The sequence below is a fragment of the Prionailurus bengalensis genome, chromosome C1, assembly GCF_016509475.1.
Source record: "Prionailurus bengalensis isolate Pbe53 chromosome C1, Fcat_Pben_1.1_paternal_pri, whole genome shotgun sequence".
NCBI classification, from domain to species: domain Eukaryota; kingdom Metazoa; phylum Chordata; class Mammalia; order Carnivora; family Felidae; genus Prionailurus; species Prionailurus bengalensis.
This window is the reverse complement of record NC_057345.1, coordinates 14,754,926-14,775,364: the sequence shown is the minus strand read 5'-3', so window position 1 is coordinate 14,775,364 and position 20,439 is coordinate 14,754,926. Positions and strand designations below refer to the sequence as shown.

The 20,439-nt window shown below is 53.5% G+C and overlaps 1 protein-coding gene across 1 annotated transcript in view; it reads right to left on the bottom strand.

The window, feature by feature from the left end:
* Positions 1-16,901, bottom strand: part of VWA5B1 (von Willebrand factor A domain containing 5B1) — a 42,896-nt gene extending 25,995 nt beyond the window's left edge. The window contains exons 1-7 of the mRNA XM_043573939.1: positions 16,312-16,901; positions 14,600-14,752; positions 12,685-12,955; positions 8,825-8,970; positions 7,914-8,045; positions 7,159-7,283; positions 3,329-3,505 (exon numbers count right to left, since the gene is read on the bottom strand). Of these exons, the coding sequence (XP_043429874.1) occupies positions 3,329-3,505; positions 7,159-7,283; positions 7,914-8,045; positions 8,825-8,970; positions 12,685-12,955; positions 14,600-14,752; positions 16,312-16,450 (1,143 nt within the window). The 5' untranslated portion in view covers positions 16,451-16,901. The remainder of the gene's footprint in view (positions 1-3,328; positions 3,506-7,158; positions 7,284-7,913; positions 8,046-8,824; positions 8,971-12,684; positions 12,956-14,599; positions 14,753-16,311) is intronic.
* Between the last annotated feature and the right edge of the window lie 3,538 nt (positions 16,902-20,439).

Genomic DNA, 20,439 nt, shown 5'->3' with positions numbered 1-20,439 from the left:
ACTTAGTAAACATTCAGTAAATGGTTATTATTACCACCCCAATGAGAAACATATTAATAGCAATGCCTCTGTTTTACAGGTAAGAAAACTGAGGCTCAGGGGCACCTGGGTGGCTCAGTCATTTAAGCGTCCAACTTTGGCTCAGGTCATGATCTCACAGTTCGTGAGTTTGAGCCCCACATCAGGCTCTGTGCTGACAGTTCAGAGCCTGGAGCCTGCTTTGGATTCTGTGTCTCCCTCTCTCTTGGCCCCTCCCCCCACTCTCTCTTCCTCTTTTTTGCAAAAAGAAAAACATTAAAAAGAAAACTGAGGCTCAGAGGGTTAAGAAGTTGCTCTGGATTGCAAAACCCAAGACAGCTTTTAAAACATATCTCTGAGATCCTTATTCATGTTGGCTCTGCCTTGGCACAGAGCTCAGAAATGAGGGGCTCTCTGTCACCCTCAAGGAGTTTATTGATGGCACCCCAGGGATCTCAGCTGACTTCACAGAGAGACAAACTGTTATATTCCAGAATCCAGAAGGAAGCACTTGCAAGTCTGTCTTGGCAACTTCCACAGCAATACAGCCTTGCAGGTTCCACAGACCTGCAGCCCCTCTCCCATCCCCCTCCACAAACATCAAACATTAACATCAACCTTCACCGTTCTCTCCATCTCTTTTTGTTGCCTGTGTCAATACATTTTGTTTCTCTACAAAAGAAGTCAATATCTGCTTATTTTTTCATTAGCCACTAATGTATATTCCCGCTAGCGGGAGACTCTGCTGATCCATACAGATTGTCTCTGCTCACACCTATTAGAATTTTTAAAGCCATGTTTTTGGCATCGAGTGGCAGCTGAAGAATGAGACCAGCTGCAGGAAATTAAATTGGCTGAACTTTCCCCCTTAATGTGGCTGTTTGGATTTCTATTCTCTCCCACCTTCCTGAGCCTAGTTTTCCCTAAAATGTCTACCTAATGGCACACAATTAATGCCCCAAGCAACCCCCCTATGGCCTCGTTGTCAGTGGGGAAAGGAGCGTGTGCCTGAGTGGTTTCTGTACCTTTTTCTAAAAGGGGCATGTGTAGCAGAATGGATTGTGCCAATGCAAAGCCATTTGTGGAGAGATGACCTTGAGCTCAGTGAGCTGAACTGGAAAAGAGAGCAGGGGAGACTCCAAAGGGGGAAAGGACTGAGAGGAGAGTCAGAGGAAGTCATTGTCTGAAAATTCTAGAGGGTAAAGTTTGGAAAGGTCTTTAGTTCAGGAAAGAGATTTCCACGCATAAACTGACTCCATTTAACTGGTAGTAACAGCCTGGACCACTGAGATGACAAGGGTGTAGAGAATGAGTCCAGGCTCAGCGTGAGAAAAAAATGCCATGGTCAATTATTGATGTCTGTCTGGCCTTAGGAGAGAGGAACAAAGGGACGTGTGACATATGTTTGCCCTCCCTGAATTAATCGTTCTTGCTCATTTTGCAGAAAGGATAAATGAATCCCAGAGTTGAGAAGCCACTTGTCCAAAGCCACATAGCAGGTCAGTGGCAGAACTGATCCCCAAACCCAAGCATTGCTCTTTCTATTAAGCCATGCAGCAGAAATGACATAGAGAAGAGAGATTTTCTCAGTAAAAGAGTATTCTAATACCCTACCAGCAACCTAAGGAAAATGAGCACTGATCCAAGATATGGGAGGCTTTGACTTTCTCATTAGCCCTGTGGTGCTGGGGAGAACACCTAGCTTCTTGGGGACTCAGTTTCTTTACCTGGAAAAAGGCAGGAAAAATGACTTAAATGCTAAGAGCTATCATAAGATCCCATGATACTTAAGAATAACTGAAGAGATGTCTTAAAAACTGATACAGCTATGGAATGAAATACACATGGCCACACAGTCCTGGAGCATACTTCAGCAGAACTATGGACAGCTCCCCATTCTAATTCTTGCTTTTGATGGCAGACAAAGGTGGGGAGAAGGTGACAACTAGTCCTGTACCTCAGCGTCTAGAGGCCTCAAACAGGAGCTTGGGTCTCATACATGATTGCTCAGGCATGCTTCAAGATTAAACCTAGTCATGGCAAGCCTGAGGAGATACCTGGCATCACAGATCCCATCTAACCCCTCCCCTCCTTGCCAATCCTGTTGCCCTGGGAACAAGAGTTTGCTCCAGAGACAAACTAGGGGGAGGGATGACATTTCAGGTGACAGCAGCAGAACTGTCTCTCTTCCTGTTCCCGCATCCTTCATTTCCTCAAACTATGAGCCTTTACCCAGTTCAATAAACAGCAACTGGGGGCTTTTTATGGGTAAGTACAGAGCGAGGCTCCATGGGGAGAGATAGATGAGAAAGATCTGGTCCTTTCCCTTAATGAGTTCATAACTCCAGCAGAGGAGACATACCTCTCCACGATGAAAAATACAAAGGAGAGTTAGATAATGCCATAATCGAGGTGAATAATCTCCTGAAGGAGAGGAAACACTTCTGGATATGTGTGTGGGGGGGAAAGTTTATCACTCTTCTGTACTCCTTCAGAACTTCCCACTGCAGTGGGACCATGCTCCCAGCTATGACTGGTTAGCAGGGCTGCTCCCTCACTCGACTGTGAACGCCTTGAGGCCAGGAACTACATTTACAACCTGTTGTCTTTCCAGATGGCCAAGCACTGGGCTTTGCACATATTAGGCACTTGAAAAAAAAAAAAGAATGAACCAAATATTTTCTAGTGGATTGTACACAGTCCTTAATGGCTGAGGCCATGTGCAATGAATCTCTGATGTCAGGTGGTAGGAACAGACAGACATGAGTTTGATCTTAGACCACACTAGCTGTGTGACTTTGGGTAGGTTACTGAAATTTTCAGGATTGGCTTTCCCATTTGGAGAATGGTGACAAGAGGGCCAACCTCACGGGATTATTGTCTGGATTCAACACCACGCTGTGCATTAAGTGGCTGGTATTGTATCTGGCACATAAACCTGATGCTATGTGAGTTCCCTCCTCTCTTCTCTGTGCCTCTCTCCACTCAGTACCTGGTGAGATGTCTCAGCCCAAGCAGGCACTCAACAAAGGTTTGCAGAGTGCCAAGGAAAGCTATTGATGATGACTTTATCCCTTGGTAAATGGGCAACAGTTCTACCTCTGCTCATCCATTTCAGGGTTTTATTTGGGGAACAAGCTGAGTTTGAGTGTCTGTGTTCAAATGGATTTTAGAAAGTTGAGTTGTTCCTTTTAGTCCCGGAGTAATTTAGGAAAGTAGTTCAGGTGTGGAAGGAGGGCTGCTTGGAACAGAGTGTGCTGAGGAAGTGCTGAAGCCCTAAATCCCGGGGCATGGGTCCTCTTATAGGTACCTTGACACGGTGGATGTTGGTCCCACTCATGCTGCCACTCCGGTCAATGAGGAAGATAAACTCCCCATGGGTCTTTCTCAGGTTCGGCTGGACTGACTGGAGGTCGGGACAGAAGTTGAGCATGATGACCGAATGGTGGAGGATGTCCTTGTGGAGACGCTTCCGGATGATTTCTGTCTGGAGAAGAAAGGAAAACTCTCTCACTTGAGCACTCAAGGCGTCCAGAGCTGCTCCTGGGGGCTCATGCTGGTCCCCCGTTACTCACCAGGTTTTGTCAAGATCCCACTCATGCTCCGCATGAGAGACACTTCCAGGTCGACCATACCCGGTTCTTCCGTTTGCTAGACTTTCACAGTGGCAACAAACAGCAAGCATAGACTTTGGAGTCAGAAAGACCAGGGTTTAAATCCCAGCTCTCACCGTCCAGCTGTGTGATCTTGGGCACGTCCCTCCTCTGGGTCTGTTTCTCCATTTATAAAATGGGGCAAGTAGCATCCCCTTCTCAGGGTGGTTATGGGATGGACACGTGCAGGACCTCAGCTGAGAAGTGTGTCTCTGACTTTCACCCCCAGTGTCTAAGCCACTCCCTCCGGCTCATCTTGGCTGTGAACTTGGTTTCCCTGGGTTTACCGCTTCTCTCCCTCTGATAACTTCCTACTCCGTCTTCAGATTTTACCTCTTTAGAATGCCTGCCCGCGTCTTCAGGGTGAACTGACTATTGCTTAATTTCCTCACGCATGGAATGAAGACAAGAATACTGATCTCACGGAGTTATATGGACTAAATGCAATGCCTGTGAAGCCTGCCGCCTGGTGCAGAGCAAGTGTCTCTACACGGGAGCCACCGTCACTGTATCTGCTGCTGTTTGTTGTGGGGACCCAGGCGCTTCTCACATTGCGATGTTTTGCTTACCTGGCTGCCTCCTCCTAGCTTGTACGCTACTTGCAGGCAGGCCATACCTGAGTCTCTTTCCATCTTACCAGGGCTTACCTCAGAGCCCGGTAGAAAGATGGAGTCATAAACATCAAAGGCGGGACAGCACCACACTTCTTTATCTTCCTGTGTGTTCTCTTCACTTGCCCTGGCACGCTGCTGCTGAACCCTGCTTCCAGACTCACCCTGCACGCTGCGCCGAATCTCATTTCCTTCATCCTCACCCTACCTCTCTCTCTCTCTCCTCACCCCCATTTCCTCTGTCTGCCTCTTCGTCTGACTGTGTCTGGTGCGCGTGCCTCTTTGTGTCTGTTTCTCAGTGTTTTCATTTCAGCCCCTTCCCCAACTCGGTAGGTGACATCATCACCCACCCAGGTGTGTTCGCACCCAAGACCTAGGGCTTGTCCTTGGTTCCTCTCTTATCCTCCTCCCCCCGCCCCCACGGCTCGTCGTTCAGCAAGGCATTGTCAGCTCTGTCGCTGAGATGCGCTCTGAACTTGTCTTCTTGTCTCTGTCTCTACCCCCACCCCCAGCCCAGTTTGGGACCGTACTGTCTCTAGTCTGGACCTTTAATGCCTCTGTCAACCACTCTTACCTCCCTGTGGTCTGTTCTCTACATAGAGCAGGGAGTGTGATCATCCTTGTCGTTCTGGTGCTTACGCCAAAGCTTCCCCCATGCCTTGCACCATGGTTATGAAGCCCCCTAGTGCCTGACCCCTGCCTACCTGTCCCCGCCATCTTTGCCCACATTTCGGCAATTCCGGCCACCTGTTTCCCAGACGCGTCGCCCTTACTCTGCTTTCAGTTCTGTGCACGGTCTTCCGTTGTTCACCACTCACCAGGCCTCATTCTCAGACAGGCTTTCTCTAAACACCAGGCTAAGCAGCGCCCATGCTTAGCACGCATTATAGCCTATCGTTCTGCGGTATTTCTTTCTTGGTTCCCCAGCCCTCTCTGCCCCTGACCTTGCTCATTCGTTTACTTCTAGTCTGTGCTAGAATGTAAGCTCCATGAGAACAAGGACATGTCGTTTTTAGTGTCCTCCCAGTGCCTAGAACAGAGCCTGACATCTCCTGGGGGACATAGTGTTTGTTGAATAAATAAATGAGAAATGAATCTGTGTGGGCACCTATGTGTGCATCTCTGAGTTGCTTTTTTTCCTTTCTTCCAGTCTCTGTCTCTACTTGTCTCTGCTTCTCTCTGCATCTGTCTCTTGTACGTGGCATCTCCCTCTGTGTCATTTGCCCCCTCTTTGCTAAATCACAGCCTCTGACGGCTTGTCATACCCACTCTTCATGATTGATGTTCACCTTCTGGATGCCTGCCTCCCCTCTCCGTGAGGGATCACGCTCTCCCTCTCACGTGGAGCTCCTTTGCCAAAGGCCACTGCCCAGGCTGGCTTTCCGGAAGACAGAGCCCAAGTCAGCAACAGCCTCGTCTGCCAGTGACAGGAACCCCTTCTGGGAACCTGAGTTTTGCCTCTCAGCGAGGTGGCGTGGGGACCCCGGCTCAGGATTCACCAATGTCTCCTCCCGCCGCCTTTATCCAATTGCAATAAACTCATCACTTCTTAGTGGCTCTGGGTGATCCCCTGTCATCCCCGGAGCTCACGAGAATACAGGGTACTTGCATAACAAACCCAAGGTGGCAAATCCTCATTTGCTTCCACCCTCCCGGGGCTAATTGATTTAATCTTGGCAGGCAGAGGAGCCCCAGGCCTGGGAGACCCACTGCCCCCACTGTTGCCCACATGCTACAGTCCTCAGAGTTCGGGGACACCCCCACTCTGAGAACCTGGCCCCAGCCTCTTTTCCGAACTGATTCATCTGGGTGAGGGAGCCCCTCTGGGAAGGCAGATGTTCCCAGTGGGGTCCCTAACATGTGACGACAGGGGCAGTGAGCTACTGACCCTTTCCTTTCGCCATCCCTCCTGCCCCCCACCAAGCAGGCCCTGCCAGGGGGATGTCTGCTGAAGGGGTTGGCACGAGCAGGGAAGGGTCTACATATTCCCACGCCCTCCCCCTCTGCCATGGTCCTCTGCCAGTCAGGGAGGGGCTCTTAGATCCAGCCAAGCTGCCCCCACAGTGTTGACTCTGAGTCCTTAACCTCATGTCACCAAAGCCAACGGTCTTCCCTTCCTCTCAGCTGAGTGGTTCTTCTTGGGTGCTAAACCTCAGCGTTCTCGTCTAAAATGGGGATACCAGAAAAAGAAGCATGCCATCGTCCTTGCACCTGCCTTGGCATTCAGGGCCCGGCTTGGTGTGCAGAGCCATGAGCAGGAGATGCTGGCGGCTCAGCCTCCTACCAGCCTTCCCCAGCCGTGCCCCACACCCCCTGCTGAGGCCTTCTCACACTGACACTTCATGGGGGGAGGGGGCGGGCCAAGAAAGGGTCTCCTTCCGGCTTTCTCTGCTCTGCCTTTATTCTTTAGGTAATAGTTGCAAGGATCTCAGAGGAAGGAAGAGCAGGAGACCCATTCAGCAGATGGGAAAATGGAGGCCCAGGGGTCAAGGTGGGACTGAGAGGGCACCTGGGGGCTCCTTGGGATGAAGCGACCTGGAGAAGACCAAGGTTGTTTCTACCACCAGCCTAGAACGTCGCCTGGCTTAGGCACCTCGGTGGCATTAGGAGAAGGTGGGCTGGCAGGAGGCAGGAAGACAGGGTGCCTGCCGGGTGACGGGGAGACAGAGTGACGGCTGCATCTGGACGTCCATGTCCCAGCAGCGCCCCAGCCACAGACGGAAACAGTGATCAGGATGTGCCAGCAGAGTGCTGAGGGAGGGACCCGGGTAAGCCACCCTCTTCCCCTGCTCAGCATCCTCATGGGTCCCCTGATGACCGAGCCCCCGATGTCACCCCAGTTCTGCCGCCGCCGACTTGGCTCCAGCCACACGCACCTGTCTTTCTGCACTGCTGTTCTTCTTCATCCCTTTAATGAAATCCGTTCTTCCCTTCAAGTGCTGCTCAAACTCTCCCAGGGTCATGTCCCCTTTCTCCATCAGGACGTGCGGCATGTGGGGCTCTGCAGAGATGAGATCAACTCTTGGCACTTGTCCGAGTGGGAGGGCAAGGCCAGGGGCCTTGGTTTAGGAGGAAGATCTTCATGGAGGGGGAGGACTCCCAATGTGGGGAGGGGGAGGGACCCCTGGCTGCCTGGAGTGGCGTGGGTCTCGGGAAGACTCCTTCTCTGCTAGGCAGGGGAGCCTAGTGGCCATGGAGAACTCACACACTTCTCTGGGCCTCAGTTTACCCATCTATAAAATGGGGGTGAGACTGGGCTCTGATCTTTTCAGATCCTGACATTTTATGAAGCCTTCAAGAGACAAAGGAATTGTTCTTTGAGGGTTCAGAGCTGCGAGGGTCTCCCTGAGCTTGGGATTTCAAAGGTTACCTGCTCAGCTGGCCTGGAGGCCAAGTTCCCCATTGGGTAGATGAGACCCCCAGGGCCTCTGGAGCTAGAATCTGGGCAGGAGGCACTCAATTCCGCCAACTGGAGTCAGGTTTCCAGGAGCCACTATTGCTGGTTTCCTCTCTGCTGCCTGCCCCCCCCCCCCCCCGCCCTCTCCCGGGCTGGCCTCATATCTCTGCCCCACAGGATCAGCACCTCCTCCCTCCCACAGGCCTCCCAGGGGCCCCGCCTGGCGCGTAGTACCACTGGGGTGGATGAGGATCTCCACCGGCCGGTCGAAGGTGTGCCTGTTGGCCAAGGTGATAATGATGCTCTTGGCCGAGCGTGCAGATGGGGCAGCATCAGCTCGGATCTCGTGGGTGGGACTCTCCACCCCTGAGTGGCACAGAAACATGGAATAAGCTCAGGAGTCTCAGGAGAAATAGGGGCTCCGTTGGGGACAGGAAGACCCGTGTCAGAGATGAGGGGCTCCTGACCTGCTGTGCAACCATGGACAGGCCTCCTCAATTCCCCCATCTGCAAAAAGGGGGCTTAGACTGGCGATGTCTGTGGCCCTTCCTGTCCTGACCTCAGGGTCCACTGGGGTCAAAGGGTGGCTTCCTCATAGTGCACATAAAGAAAGAAAGAGCTCAGGGCTCGATGGCTGGGCACTCTGTAAATGCCATCACGCTGCTCTGGGAGAACACTCATTGACAAGAAACTGCGTCCTCGTGTCCCTTTAAAACCTTGAGTGGGTTGGGGAGGGGAGCCATCAGAACAATAGTCCCCAACTCTGGTTGCATGTTAGAATCGTCTGGGAGCTCTTAAATATTCCAGTGTTCAGGACACAGCCCAGACCACTGTCATCAGCAGCTCTGGGTGGGATCTGGGTGGTGGGATCTGAAAACCCCCCAGCCGATTTGACTATGCAAGGGAGCCATTGAGGTGGGCATGGGGGCAGCCTTGAAGCCTGTCGTTGGGAGAGGCTCATCTTTGGGCCACACGTTGGGGAGCAGGAAGTGGGGGTCCACGAAGCTCCATGTGCTTCTGGGCGGGTCAGCTTCCCTGCCTTCCCCCTCCTCTCTATCCCTGGCAGCTTTCTGCTGGAAGCCCTCCCCGCCTCCGGGCTTCAGGTCTTTCCGGCCCCGATCCAGGTCTGGGTGGCCCTCTCTCACCTGCAAGCAGGCACGGCCCGCGAATCTCCAGCTGGAAGTTGAACTCGTATTCCATGGGGTTGGACACATCGGTGTCCAGGAGAGTTGCCAGGCACAGCTTGTTCCAGGAGTCCAGGGCCCGGGTGCCGAAGCAATGCTTGTCTTTGCTGGGGAGGTGGCCGAGAGGAGGAGGAGGTGGAAGGAAGGAAGGAAGGAAGGAAGGAAGTGAGGAAACGGCAGGAAAACGGAAGAAGATGGTGAGTCCCAAGCGGCAGCCCAGCCCGAAAGGGGGCTGAGGAGCCTCCTCCCACCCCACACCCTTACTCAGCCATGGGACCTGACCCCAGGGAGAGCCTGGACTCCGACATGAGGCCCAACGACTCATGGTGGATGGGCCAGGCGCCAGGCCTGGTGCCCCAAAGCATTGGCACCTGTCGTTCTCACCACCTCCCGTAGAAGAGGCATCAGGGCCCCCAGGGCCCCCATTTCCCATATGGGAAAACAGAGGCTCAGCAAGATGTAGCGGCTAGCCTAAGCTCCCACAACTAGCACTTGGAAGAGAGCGTGTCCTTGCCGGGTGAGTCTGGCTCCACGCTGAGGACGTTCACACAACGTCACACCATGTCTCGGATCCCTGCTCTTCCTTGTGAGCTGGGGGTGCCTTGCCCAAGCTGCTTCTCCAAGTCTGGGTTTTCCATCCATTAAATGCGGATAATAATGACAGTGAGTTGCTCAGTGAGTCACCTGCTGAAGTCTCAAGTTCCCAGGCTCTCTTTCTGAGTCATCCCCCACCCTGTCTTTGACCCTACTGTATCCCCCACCCCTCAGGGTGACACCCTCTAAGGTCTTTGTTCTACGTGCTTAATCTGCAGGTCTCCTTGTAAAGCACCCTGTGGGTGTGTGTGTGTGTGTGTGTGTGGCCCATCACTTCCCTTGTTTTGCTCACTGCTGTTTTTTTAAGCTCTGTCCAGGTGCGCTGTGCAAACCAGTCTTTGCTGGGACGCGTGTCACTTGGGGGCATCTGTTATATTGTACTTCTTCTCCCTGCCTCGCTGGGTTAACAGATAACACGGCAGGTCTGCATCCCTTTTGTGGACTTAGGAAACAATGTCTCTGGGGTTCGTGGGTCAAAGGACCGCCGCTGTGTTTCACCAGATTGCTTTCCAGGCTGCAAAGTTTCCATTTCTGCCAGCAATGGACAGGAGTCTCCTCCTCTCGGCACCCTCACTAACCCTTGGTATTATTATCTGTTATTCTTACACTCTGTGCACAGCTCCGAGGTTCCTGGGGATCTGATGCAGGCTGCTCCTGAGAGCGTGTTTTACTCTGCCTGCTGGAACGGGCAGGGATAAGCTTCTCAGGGCCTCCTGGGTCCCTTGTTCTTCCATCCACCGAGGTCTTGAGTGTCCCCAGCTCCGGTAGGCCCCGTGTCTCAAACACAGAAGACTTGGGGCCAATGTCAGCACGTACAAAGACAGCACACAAGCTGGTGTTCATGGTCTGAGACTGGCTGGTGCCTCAAGTTTCTGTGCTGTGACAACAGGTGTCCTCACTTAGGCTTCAAGACCTTATACAGTCTGACTCCCCATCATCCCTCTGACCTGTCTCGCACTCTGCTAGATGTTTTAGCCTTCCGGCCGCTCCTCCAACACATCATGCCCGCTGCTGCCTCAGGGCCTTTGCACTTACCCCTCTTCTGCCCTCTGCACAGAATGTTCTTCCTCCAGCATATCTCCACCCTCCCTTTCTTCAGATCACGCAAATGTTGCCTAAGCTGTCCTTTCTAGCTAAAATAGCACCCAATCTATCCTCCCTAGCCTCTACAGCATTTAGCTTCATAGAACTCACCTAACATATTACATGTTATGGGCTTATCTCTTTATTAACTGTCTGCCCCCCCCCCCTTCTGCTGTCAGAATGCCAGCCCCATTAGGACAGCGACCTTGTCTGTCTGGTTTACTGCTGTATATTCCCCGCATGCAGAATGGTGCCTGGCACACAGTAGGTGTTTAATTACTGTTCATGTAGTGACTGAAAATTGCACTCGAGGCTCACTCCACACGGGAAGCTGCTGTAACCCTCCGCCCGGCTCAGCCTGAGGTTGGCGGCATCTAGACATTTGCTGACACTGCTGTCTGTGTCCTGATGGGCACGTGTTCCCAGCTGTCCCGGAGTCCTACCAGGGTGTGTATGAAAGTCCTGGATGTATATGGTACATCTTCACGGATTTCAACTTGGCCCAAAGGTTTGAGACAAGACTTGGGGGTGGGGGGGAGTTAAGCAGTTCAACTGGTCATTAATTGTAAGTGTTATTTATTTTTTTTTTAATTTTTTTTTCAACATTTATTTATTTTTTTGGGACAGAGAGAGACAGAGCATGAACGGGGGAGGGGCAGAGAGAGAGGGAGACACAGAATCGGAAACAGGCTCCAGGCTCCGAGCCATCAGCCCAGAGCCCGACGCGGGGCTCGAACTCCCGGACCGCGAGATCGTGACCTGGCTGAAGTCGGACGCTTAACCGACTGTGCCACCCAGGCGCCCCTGTAAGTGTTATTTTTATGCCAGAGTGGCACAAAGACGCTATGGCATAGATTTTAAAAATTCACATGTGAATGATAAAATGCGAGACTGCCAAAGACATCTGAATGCTGCAGGCTGCTTGGCTGCTTGACCGTGGCCTCCTCTCTCCCTGCATGGGAAATGCTCACCCGCCTCAGTCCCCACGGGGTGGGGCGGGGGAGGGGGGAAGGGAGGAGCCCCAATTTCAGCAGCAGGTGCCTCAGGCTGTGACCCACCTTCTTTTCCTGTTGGGGGGGGGGCACGGCAGAGCACAGAGAAACCCTCTTGTCCTGGGCTTGTAGTTTTCCCAGTCCCACCTTCCTAAAACCCCTATTACTGGATTTTTGTTGCTTTTGGAAGAAATCCAAAGTCAGCCAGGGCTACAGGGTGTCCTAAGTGTCTATAGCCTCATTTCGTGTCACCCGTGCTTCAGTTCTCTGGAGTCTGCCCTTGCTACCTCAGGGCCTTTGCTCCTGCTGTTCTCACCTACAGGAACTCTCCTCTCGGTGCCCACCTCCCTCTCATCGCTCAGCTCCCAGCTGAAATACTGGTCTCCGGTCCCTGGAGAAGCCTGGCCTGGCCCCTGGCCTTCCAGGGCGGGTTCCTCTTTCATACTGTCAGCCCTGTCATTGCACTTTTCACATCATTAATTATGCATGCAATACATAAGCAATTACCTATGCATGAGTTACGTTATTAGTCGGATAACGATCTCTCCCCCTAAGTCCCAAGAAGGAAGGAGCCATGTTGGTTGGGCGCCCTCTGCATCCCTAACACCGTCTGTCTAGCACTACTAGGGTGCTAAGAAAATGCCTCGAGTGCATTAAAAAATACAGCCTGGAAATTCGAATCCCAAGCTGTCCAAATACCCGAGCTTCCGGCCAGTAGCAGCACGGGGCATTTCAGGGAGATTATTTTTTTAAAAAAATGTTTTTTTAATGTTTAGTTATTTTTGAGAGAGAGAGAGAGAGAGAGAGAGAGAAAGTGTGAGTGGGGGAGGGGCAGAGAGAGAGGGAGACACAGAATCCCAAGCAGGCTCCAGGCTCCGAGCTGTCGGCACAGGCCCCGTCGCGGGGCTCGAACTCACGGACCACGAGATCATGACCTGAGCCGAAGTCGGACGCTCCACCCACTGAGCCACCCAGGCGCCCCTCAGGGAGATTCTTAAGCGAGCAGAAGGGAGCAATTATTCGGGTGGTGGCTACTGTACCACCAAGCCTTGTCTTCTCTCCTCTCTCCCCGGCCCCACACTCCCCTGCCTTCATCCGCAGCCTCCCTGCTGCCACCCGAGACTCTGCCCTGGGCTGGGCAGGGCTCCTTACCCTTGGGCTTGTTGGCTGGAGGGGCCAGCGCTCTCGGTGCAGAACTGAGGCACGGTCGGGGCGCAGACAGCAGGCAGCAGGACCCGCACAGCCCCACTGGGCAGCGTGGGGAGCTCCGAAGACGTGCTGACGAAGATGGTGACATTCTCCATGGGGACAATGGTCCCCAGGTTGACCACGAACAGGACCCGCTCCAAATCCTCATCCAAAGCCACCTTCCCCGGCGTGCAGGAATGAGGGATGACGGAAACCCCCTCTTGCAGAGTGGTCCCTAAGTGACAGGCCTGGAGTCAGCAGCTATGCACATATTATCTCTAGTCCCCTCGAAGTGGGGTAGGTTTGAGAGCCCATTTTGCTGATGGGAATATTGAAGCTTAGCGGCGGGGGTGGGGGTGGGGGTGGGGATGGGGGTGGGGGTGGGGGTGGGAGGGTGCAACTCGCCCAAGTTACTAGGCAAATAACTAACTCGTTGGCCCGGGATCTGAACCCACGTGGGTCCGAGGCCAGGCTGGAGTACTTCCCACTAGCACCCTGCTGGGAGTGGGGGGCTGGGACCCATACAACCCAGACAGAGGCCACGCCCCCATCTGCAGACCCTGCTTCCCCTCAAAGAACCACATTTCAGCATCCCCCCACCTTTGGGGCAGATGCCTTTGTTCATGTCTATTGCTGTTGTCTGAGAGGCCCGTTCCCTCGCCCCTACTTGGCCAGCCTCACGCAGCCACCAGCCCCTCCACGAAAGCCTCTCTGGTCCCCAGTCGGACCCTCCTTCCCTTCTCTGACGTTACGCAGACCCCTTCTGGCACAGCTGCCTTCCACCTCCTGTTGCGGCTTCCCCGATGCGTGTACAGCTTTTCGTCCAGACTGCGAGCAGCCCTAACAACTTGGAGGCAGCTTGGTGTCTTGCCCACAGTGGGTGCTCATTCGAAGATTCTTGACTGTCTTCATGATCAGGTGAACAAATGTCACTTTGATCACAGATCCAATGGTAAGAGTCTCTTATGTCACATGATCCTTGGTCTGACTTCAAATCCTGACTTGTCACTAACATGCTGTGTGAACTTGGGCTGAGACAAGTTCAAGTGAGACACTGCATGTAGAGGGCTCACCCCAGGGCTTCCCCTCAGTACATGTTGGGGATGGCTTTCCTTTCCTTTCCTCTCTGGGATTCCTTCCTGGTCTTACTCTCCCCCCAGCTCAGACTGCATCTGGGCACCTGTGTGTTTCGTATGTCTCCTTGGTGGTCATGGCCATCGATAGACCCCAGACCTGCCACCCGGCCACCCCAGGGACCCCCCTTTTCTGCACCACCCGGCCTGGGTGTTGCCTGAAGAATATATTCACGGCCTTAACTTCCTCTGAGGTCCTGGGCCATGCTGCGAGGTTACCGCACTCATGCTGTCCCCTCAGATGGCACAGGGAGGCTGTGTGGGCCCTCTCTGTGCCTCAGTATCCTCAATAGCAGGCATCCGCAGCCATGATTTGGGTACTTACTCTCTACCAGAGACTGCCATCTCCACAATCACGTCTCTGTTCGGCTTTGGATGCGTACGATTATTTGTTCCATTTTACGGATGAAGTGTAATTTTGTCTTTAAGCCCATACCATTTGCAACAGGATGGGGAGTCAAACCCTGGTGTGATTCATTCCACAACCTCTGAGCTTAATGGACACGCTGTTCTGCTCTGTAGAGGCAACTTAGCAACGCTTTTGTCGCCTCCTTTGATCCTCACCCTGCTTTTGAGGTGAGAGAACAGGAATGAGGTTCAGAGAAGTAAATTATTAGCCTGAGGGCACACAGGATTCCTGACTCCTAGTTTAGTGCTCTCTCTACCCTATCCCACTGTTGTCCTTTCAGACTGCTTGAGACCCCAGCCAGACCCAGGCCCTGCCACGGCCCTTCCGTCCTCCTCACCTGTGACATTTGTGGCTCGGATGCGGGTGCCATCAAAGTGGCTGCTCTCCATCTTGGCTTTGTCCTTGATCTGTACTGTCACGACACGGTCGGCAATGACTGCCTCAAAGCCGATCACTGTGGTGTATTCATCCAGTGGGTACACAAAGAGGCCTGCCAGGGAAGGGCCCAGCATCACGGAGGGTCCCCGCCCCACCCTGCATCAGCATCACGGAGGGTCCCAGCCCCACCCTGCATCAGCATCACGGAGGGTCCCAGCCCCACCCTGCATCAGCATCTCACGGAGGGTCCCAGCTCCACCCTGCATCAGCATCTCACAGAGGGTCCCAGCCCCACCCTGCATCAGCATCTCACGGAGGGTCCCAGCCCCACCCTGCATCAGCATCTCACGGAGGGTCCCAGCCCCACCCTGCATCAGCATCACGGAGGGTCCCAGCCCCACCCTGCATCAGCATCACGGAGGGTCCCAGCCCCACCCTGCATCAGCATCATGGAGGGTCCCAGCCCCACCCTGCATCAGCATCACGGAGGGCACCCAAGCCTTTGACCTGCCAGATCCATGGTTGGTTCTCACTGTCACAGAGAGGGTGCCAGAGGGCTCTGGCTGGGACCTTGTGGCTCTGGAGCCAGCAGGCAAGTGCAGCAGAGGAACTGTGGGAACAGTGGGGCGACTGGAAAAGGGACATCTGCTCCCCTGTCCCAGCTGACTGTGCAGGCACATGAGACCCATGTGGCCAGGGCTTTTGAGTTTTCAAGACACAGTGGAAATCTGGATTTTTATGTGACCTATTCTGCATGCTGGGACATTGGAGGAAGAAGAACCTTAGAACTAAGGTTCTAATCCAGTCCCTACCACCTCTCCTCGCCTGGTGATTTTGGATAAGACACTTAGCTTCTCTAAGCCCCCCAGCCCCATCTGTAAAATGGGCTCAGTAGAGACAAACTCATGAGGTTGTCATGCAAATGGAAAAAGTAGCCACCATTTATTGAGCTATGTGCCCCAGAGTGTGTGCCCCGTGTGTTTAGACCTTAGTGCCTCCCAGACTCTAAGAGCACATGAGTCACCCTGGGGGTCTTGTTAAAAGGCAGATTCTGATTCAGTAGAGGGATCAAGGCTATATCTCATTTAACATGGCCATGAACACCAGGGCTGCACAATGCCTGGCTGATGGTGAGCCCACCCCGGCTCCCAAACCTCTGAGCCTCAGTTTCCTCATCTACGAAATGGGCAGAGGCTGGTTCTTCCCGCACGTGGCATGCCAAAGGACCATCCTGACATTGGCCCGTCGTTTAGTCTCCTGGGTCCCCAGCAAGTTCTGTTTTGTCACCCTCTGGAGGTTTTCCTAAACAGATGACCAGGGTGAGCCACGCCTAAGAGTGGGAGCTCCTGGGTTTGCATGGAGTCTTGACGACTCTCCTGCTGTGGGGCCCCCTGAGAAAGTTGGGTCTGGCCATTTGATGCGGGTGGGCACGCCCGTGTGGGACACAGGCAGTCCTGGGACAGCTGGTGGGGGCTGAGCCCAAAGCCCGACCTGATTTGCTACTGGCTCTGAGGCCTCTGGGGGCAGAAATGCCATTCTTATTTCTCAGATGGGGAAACTGAGACTCGGAGAAGTTACATGACTTGCCCTACGTCCATTGGCTTGTGTGTGTCAAAATGAGGAAAAATGAGAGCAGGGTGGCCCTGGGGCAGCCGTAACAGGGGTCCTCACCTTGAAAGGGCTGGGCTTCCAGGTTGCCATAGGTGAGAGAGGCCGTCAGCCCCAGGGCGTAGCCACTGACGAAGGAGGTGACATCGGAGGCGGTGAGGGGCAGGGCTGCCCCTGTGAGCTGGTTCAGCAGCCCAGGCATCCCGCTGGCTACTCAGCCTTCAGACCCTGCAAGAGAGACAGGAAGGACAGGAAGTGGGGAAACCCCACCCCCATCCCTTCCCAAACCAGTTCTCCACTTCAGCCCCCACAGGCGGCCAGCACACTGTTCTCTCCATGTTCCCCACACGCTTCCCGGGTAGTGACCCCTGCTATCTCTCAAGCACCCCTGAGAGAAGTGGGAATTTCATTTCCCTCCATGTCACAGCAGGGAAACTGAGGCCTGAAGACAGGTGACCCGCTTGGGCTTACTCAGCGAGATGGGGCACAATTGGGGCTGGAGTCCAAGCAGGATCACGGCCAAGCTGGAATCCTCCCCGGTGGATGGTGCTCCCGTAACTCTGGATGGGAGTCCGGGGCCATGGGCTCTGACCCCATCCCTATGTCAGTCCCATAATCTCTGAGCTGAGGCTGCTTCCTGTGCAGCATGAGGGAACTGAAATCACTCACCGCATCCCTCCTTCTCTGATTTCAGGGGGCGTCTGAAATGAATCTGCCCACCACCAGCAGCCCGGGGTTGTGAGGGGAGTGAGGAGCACCCCCAAAAGAGACTCAGGTGAAAGGGGCCACCCTCCCTCCAGGTGTGCAGGTCAAAAGCCTGGGAGTGATTCCTGGCACCTCTTTTTCAGCACCCCCCATCCCCAGGCCATGGCCAAGGCTTGTGATTTACCTCTGGAAAAGCGGTGGCATCCATCGTGCCTTCGCCTCCCTGACACCTGCACCCTTATTCCAGCCACCACCGCGTCTGTCTGGACCGAGGTGCCCCATTGGCCTCTTGAATCTACTGTCACCGCCCCCTCCAGCCATTTCTCTACTCAGTGGCCACGCCCCCATAGCAAAACACCAGTTGGTTTGGTCTCTTTCCCCCACCACCCTGCTCCTGGGGCAGAGACCGAAACCCTTAAGTCCGCCTAGGGCCGCTAGTCAGTCACCACGTCCGCACCCAGCCTTTGGGACTCTCCCAGGCTTCCAGTCCATTCCTCAGAGGTATCCTGTGACCTCCCACCTTTGTTCTGCTGTTCACCCCCTGGAAGGTTCACCCCACCACCCACTTTAAACTAGTAACCTCCTGGGGCACTTGGGTGGCTCAGTCAGTTAAGCCTCTGACTTCGGCTCGGGTCAAGATCTTGTGGTCTGTGGGTTTGAGCCCCGCCTTGGGCTTGGAGCCTGGAGCCTGCTTGGAATTGTGTCTCCCTCTCTCTCTGCCCCTCTCCTGCTTGTGCTCTCTCTCTCTCTCTCAAAAATAAACATAAAAAAATTAAAAAAAAAAAAACCCTAGTCACCTCCTTCTTGTCCTTCAGTGTCAACGGAGGGTTTTGCTCCGCAGGGAAGTGACACCACCTGTGCCCAGCGTCCTTCATTCGTCTGCCTCCGCAGAGACAAGTCTCTTTCCCCGAGAGCAAATGTATCCATTTGCAGGGATACATTTTGTTGTGTGAGGTTATTTTGTTGCTGTCTGTCATCCCATTTACAGTGTGTGCTCCTGGAGGGATAGGCCGCGTCTCTTTGTGCTTCCTATTGTACCCTCAGTGCTGATTAAACCGATATGAGAACGGATGACTGTCGTCACTCCATCGCGAAGGACCAAGCACTTCACGGGGCAATGATGTGTCCATTATCTACTGGGCTCCCAGGACCCTCCTGGGTAATCCCTGGGCTTGAAGGGTGGGGTGGGAACGGGAAGTGCCAGAAGCCGAGCTCTCCAACCAGCCTGACGGCAGGGCCCGGGCGGTGGACGGATCGGGACTGCACGGTGGCCCGCTGACAGTGAAGCTTCTTGTCCTCCCGCTTTTGTGTAATTTGGCCTTAAATAAAAGAACCTGGGGAATTGTCTGTTGGGGAATTGCCCTCGACAGGCCCCCTGGGAAAAGAACTACTGGGGAAAGAAAATAAGGTTCCGCAAGGAAATTGCGCGGCCCTACATTTAACCCTTGCCACCCCCTATAAAGACTCCTCTACCTAAAGGAAGGATAGCCCCATATATCTCCCAGCCAAGGAGAGACAAATGGAGTTGAAAGCCCCACTCCGGCAACAAAGGAGCGTATCTATGGGCACAAATTACTCCAACCCCTAGGCCCACTTGGCCCCCAGGAGGCATTCCAGATGATGATTGAACCTAGTTGGTTAAGGTGCAGAATGGTCCATAAGTTCCTAGGTGCATGGTCTCTCTGAGAATGCCTGAGGCGTGGTTCCTAAGGCCCTCTTGGCCCCCTCCTGGCACCTCAGACCGAGGCGAACACTTTTGTTCCTCAAACCACAAGTGGTTCAGGGAACCAACTAAGAGGTCATGTCCCTGTAACTGTCCCACTTGAGATGTTGAGAGATAGATGACCTTTCATGAAAACAGCAAAGCAAATGCTTTATAGATTACAGATAAACGTAGATACGTCATGAAAATAATGTAAGAAATTAATCCATAAGCAAAGGGCAGGAGGGAGCGTTATGAGAAAATAACCATGTTATTCCTTAAAGGGTGATTACACACAGGAACATTTTAGAATTAGGTAAAGCCCAGAAAACATAGATGACGCACGCTACAAGGAAATTGCTAGCAAATATAATGCCACGTTTGCCACGATAAAGCGGCCAGTCCAACACACTGCTGTGGTCTGTGTCCACTTTTATTTTTGTTTGATTTTCTTTTCACTTTTTCGCCGATGCCGTTCATCCTTCGGGAACCCCTGGATCTGCAGGAACTGGACTCCGGCAGGGAAGCAAAGTCAAAGGGTGGGGAATACAAATTTGAGGTCAAGTTCAAGGCAGGTTTTCCTCCCTGTGGAGCGCGAGCCAAGCAAAGCCCGATCAACGCGTGCTACTGCGCTGCCTTTTCCCAAGGAAGGGAACTCTTCCCCTGCAAGCCTTCCTCATGGCCCTGCGTGGCTCCTCCGGGGCTCCCGCCCTCTCTGCCCCGCAGCAGCGTCTTTATAATTATGTTCTCTCTTGTGGTTCCGGCCCAGACGCCTCTCAGCCCTGCCTTATCGAGGCAGGCTGACTGACGGCAGGAGGCAGATAAGGAGCCAGGAGGGAGCTGCTGGATCCCCAGCCACCCTCTCTCAGGAATGTTCTCTGTCCTGGTGGCCTGAGCAAAGCCTCGCCACTCCCAGGGGTAGAACAAGGTGGCGGAGTTCATTTCCTGAGCTGTCTCAGCTGCCACCCACACTCCCTCCCTCCTCCTCCTCAGCCCGGTTCCCTCCTGGCCAGAATATTTGGACTTCAGCTTCAGTCCATCCTGGGGTGGAGTTTGGCCAAGGACATCTTCCCACACAGTCCCTGGTGCCCGTCCCGGGGGCACCTTGCCCTGGAAGGGAGGCTTGGATGACAGTGATGGTGATAACAGGGGGCAGACTCACCCAGAACTCACCCCTTTAACAATATCAATACCTTCTCTTCTCAGGAAGAGAGAACTTGAGATTCCTTGGGGCCTAAACAATGCATATTTTTCATGAATTCATCCAGCATTAATAAGCACTTGTTGTATTCAAGGCCCCGAATTAGCCACTGGGGGCACATGAGACACAGCTCTGTCCTTAAGGAGCTTAGATTCCCACGATTCAGCGCTTATGATACAACACCCAGGGCTCGTCCCAACAAGTGGAATCTACTCCCGAAGCCAAGAGCACACTGTATACACCGTATGTTAGCTAAACTTGATGATAAATTATATTAAGAAAAAAACAAAATAAAAAATAATTACAATTGTGAAAAAAAAGGAGCTTAGAATCTCGTGGCAGGGAGATCTGTCGAACATCGAAATTGCTGGGCATGTACATCATTCAATCCTCAGAGCCATGTAGGAGGTGCATTGCTGTTCTGCAGATGAGGACACTGTGGCCTGAAGAGAGATGTGCTTGCTTCTGCACATGAGTTGGGGGGGGCGGGGTGCTGGAGAGGCAATCCTCCCAATCTGGGCCTCGAGTGACTGCCAGGTCATAGGACACATCCAGGGTATGGGAGGTTCCTGGTGTGACGGTT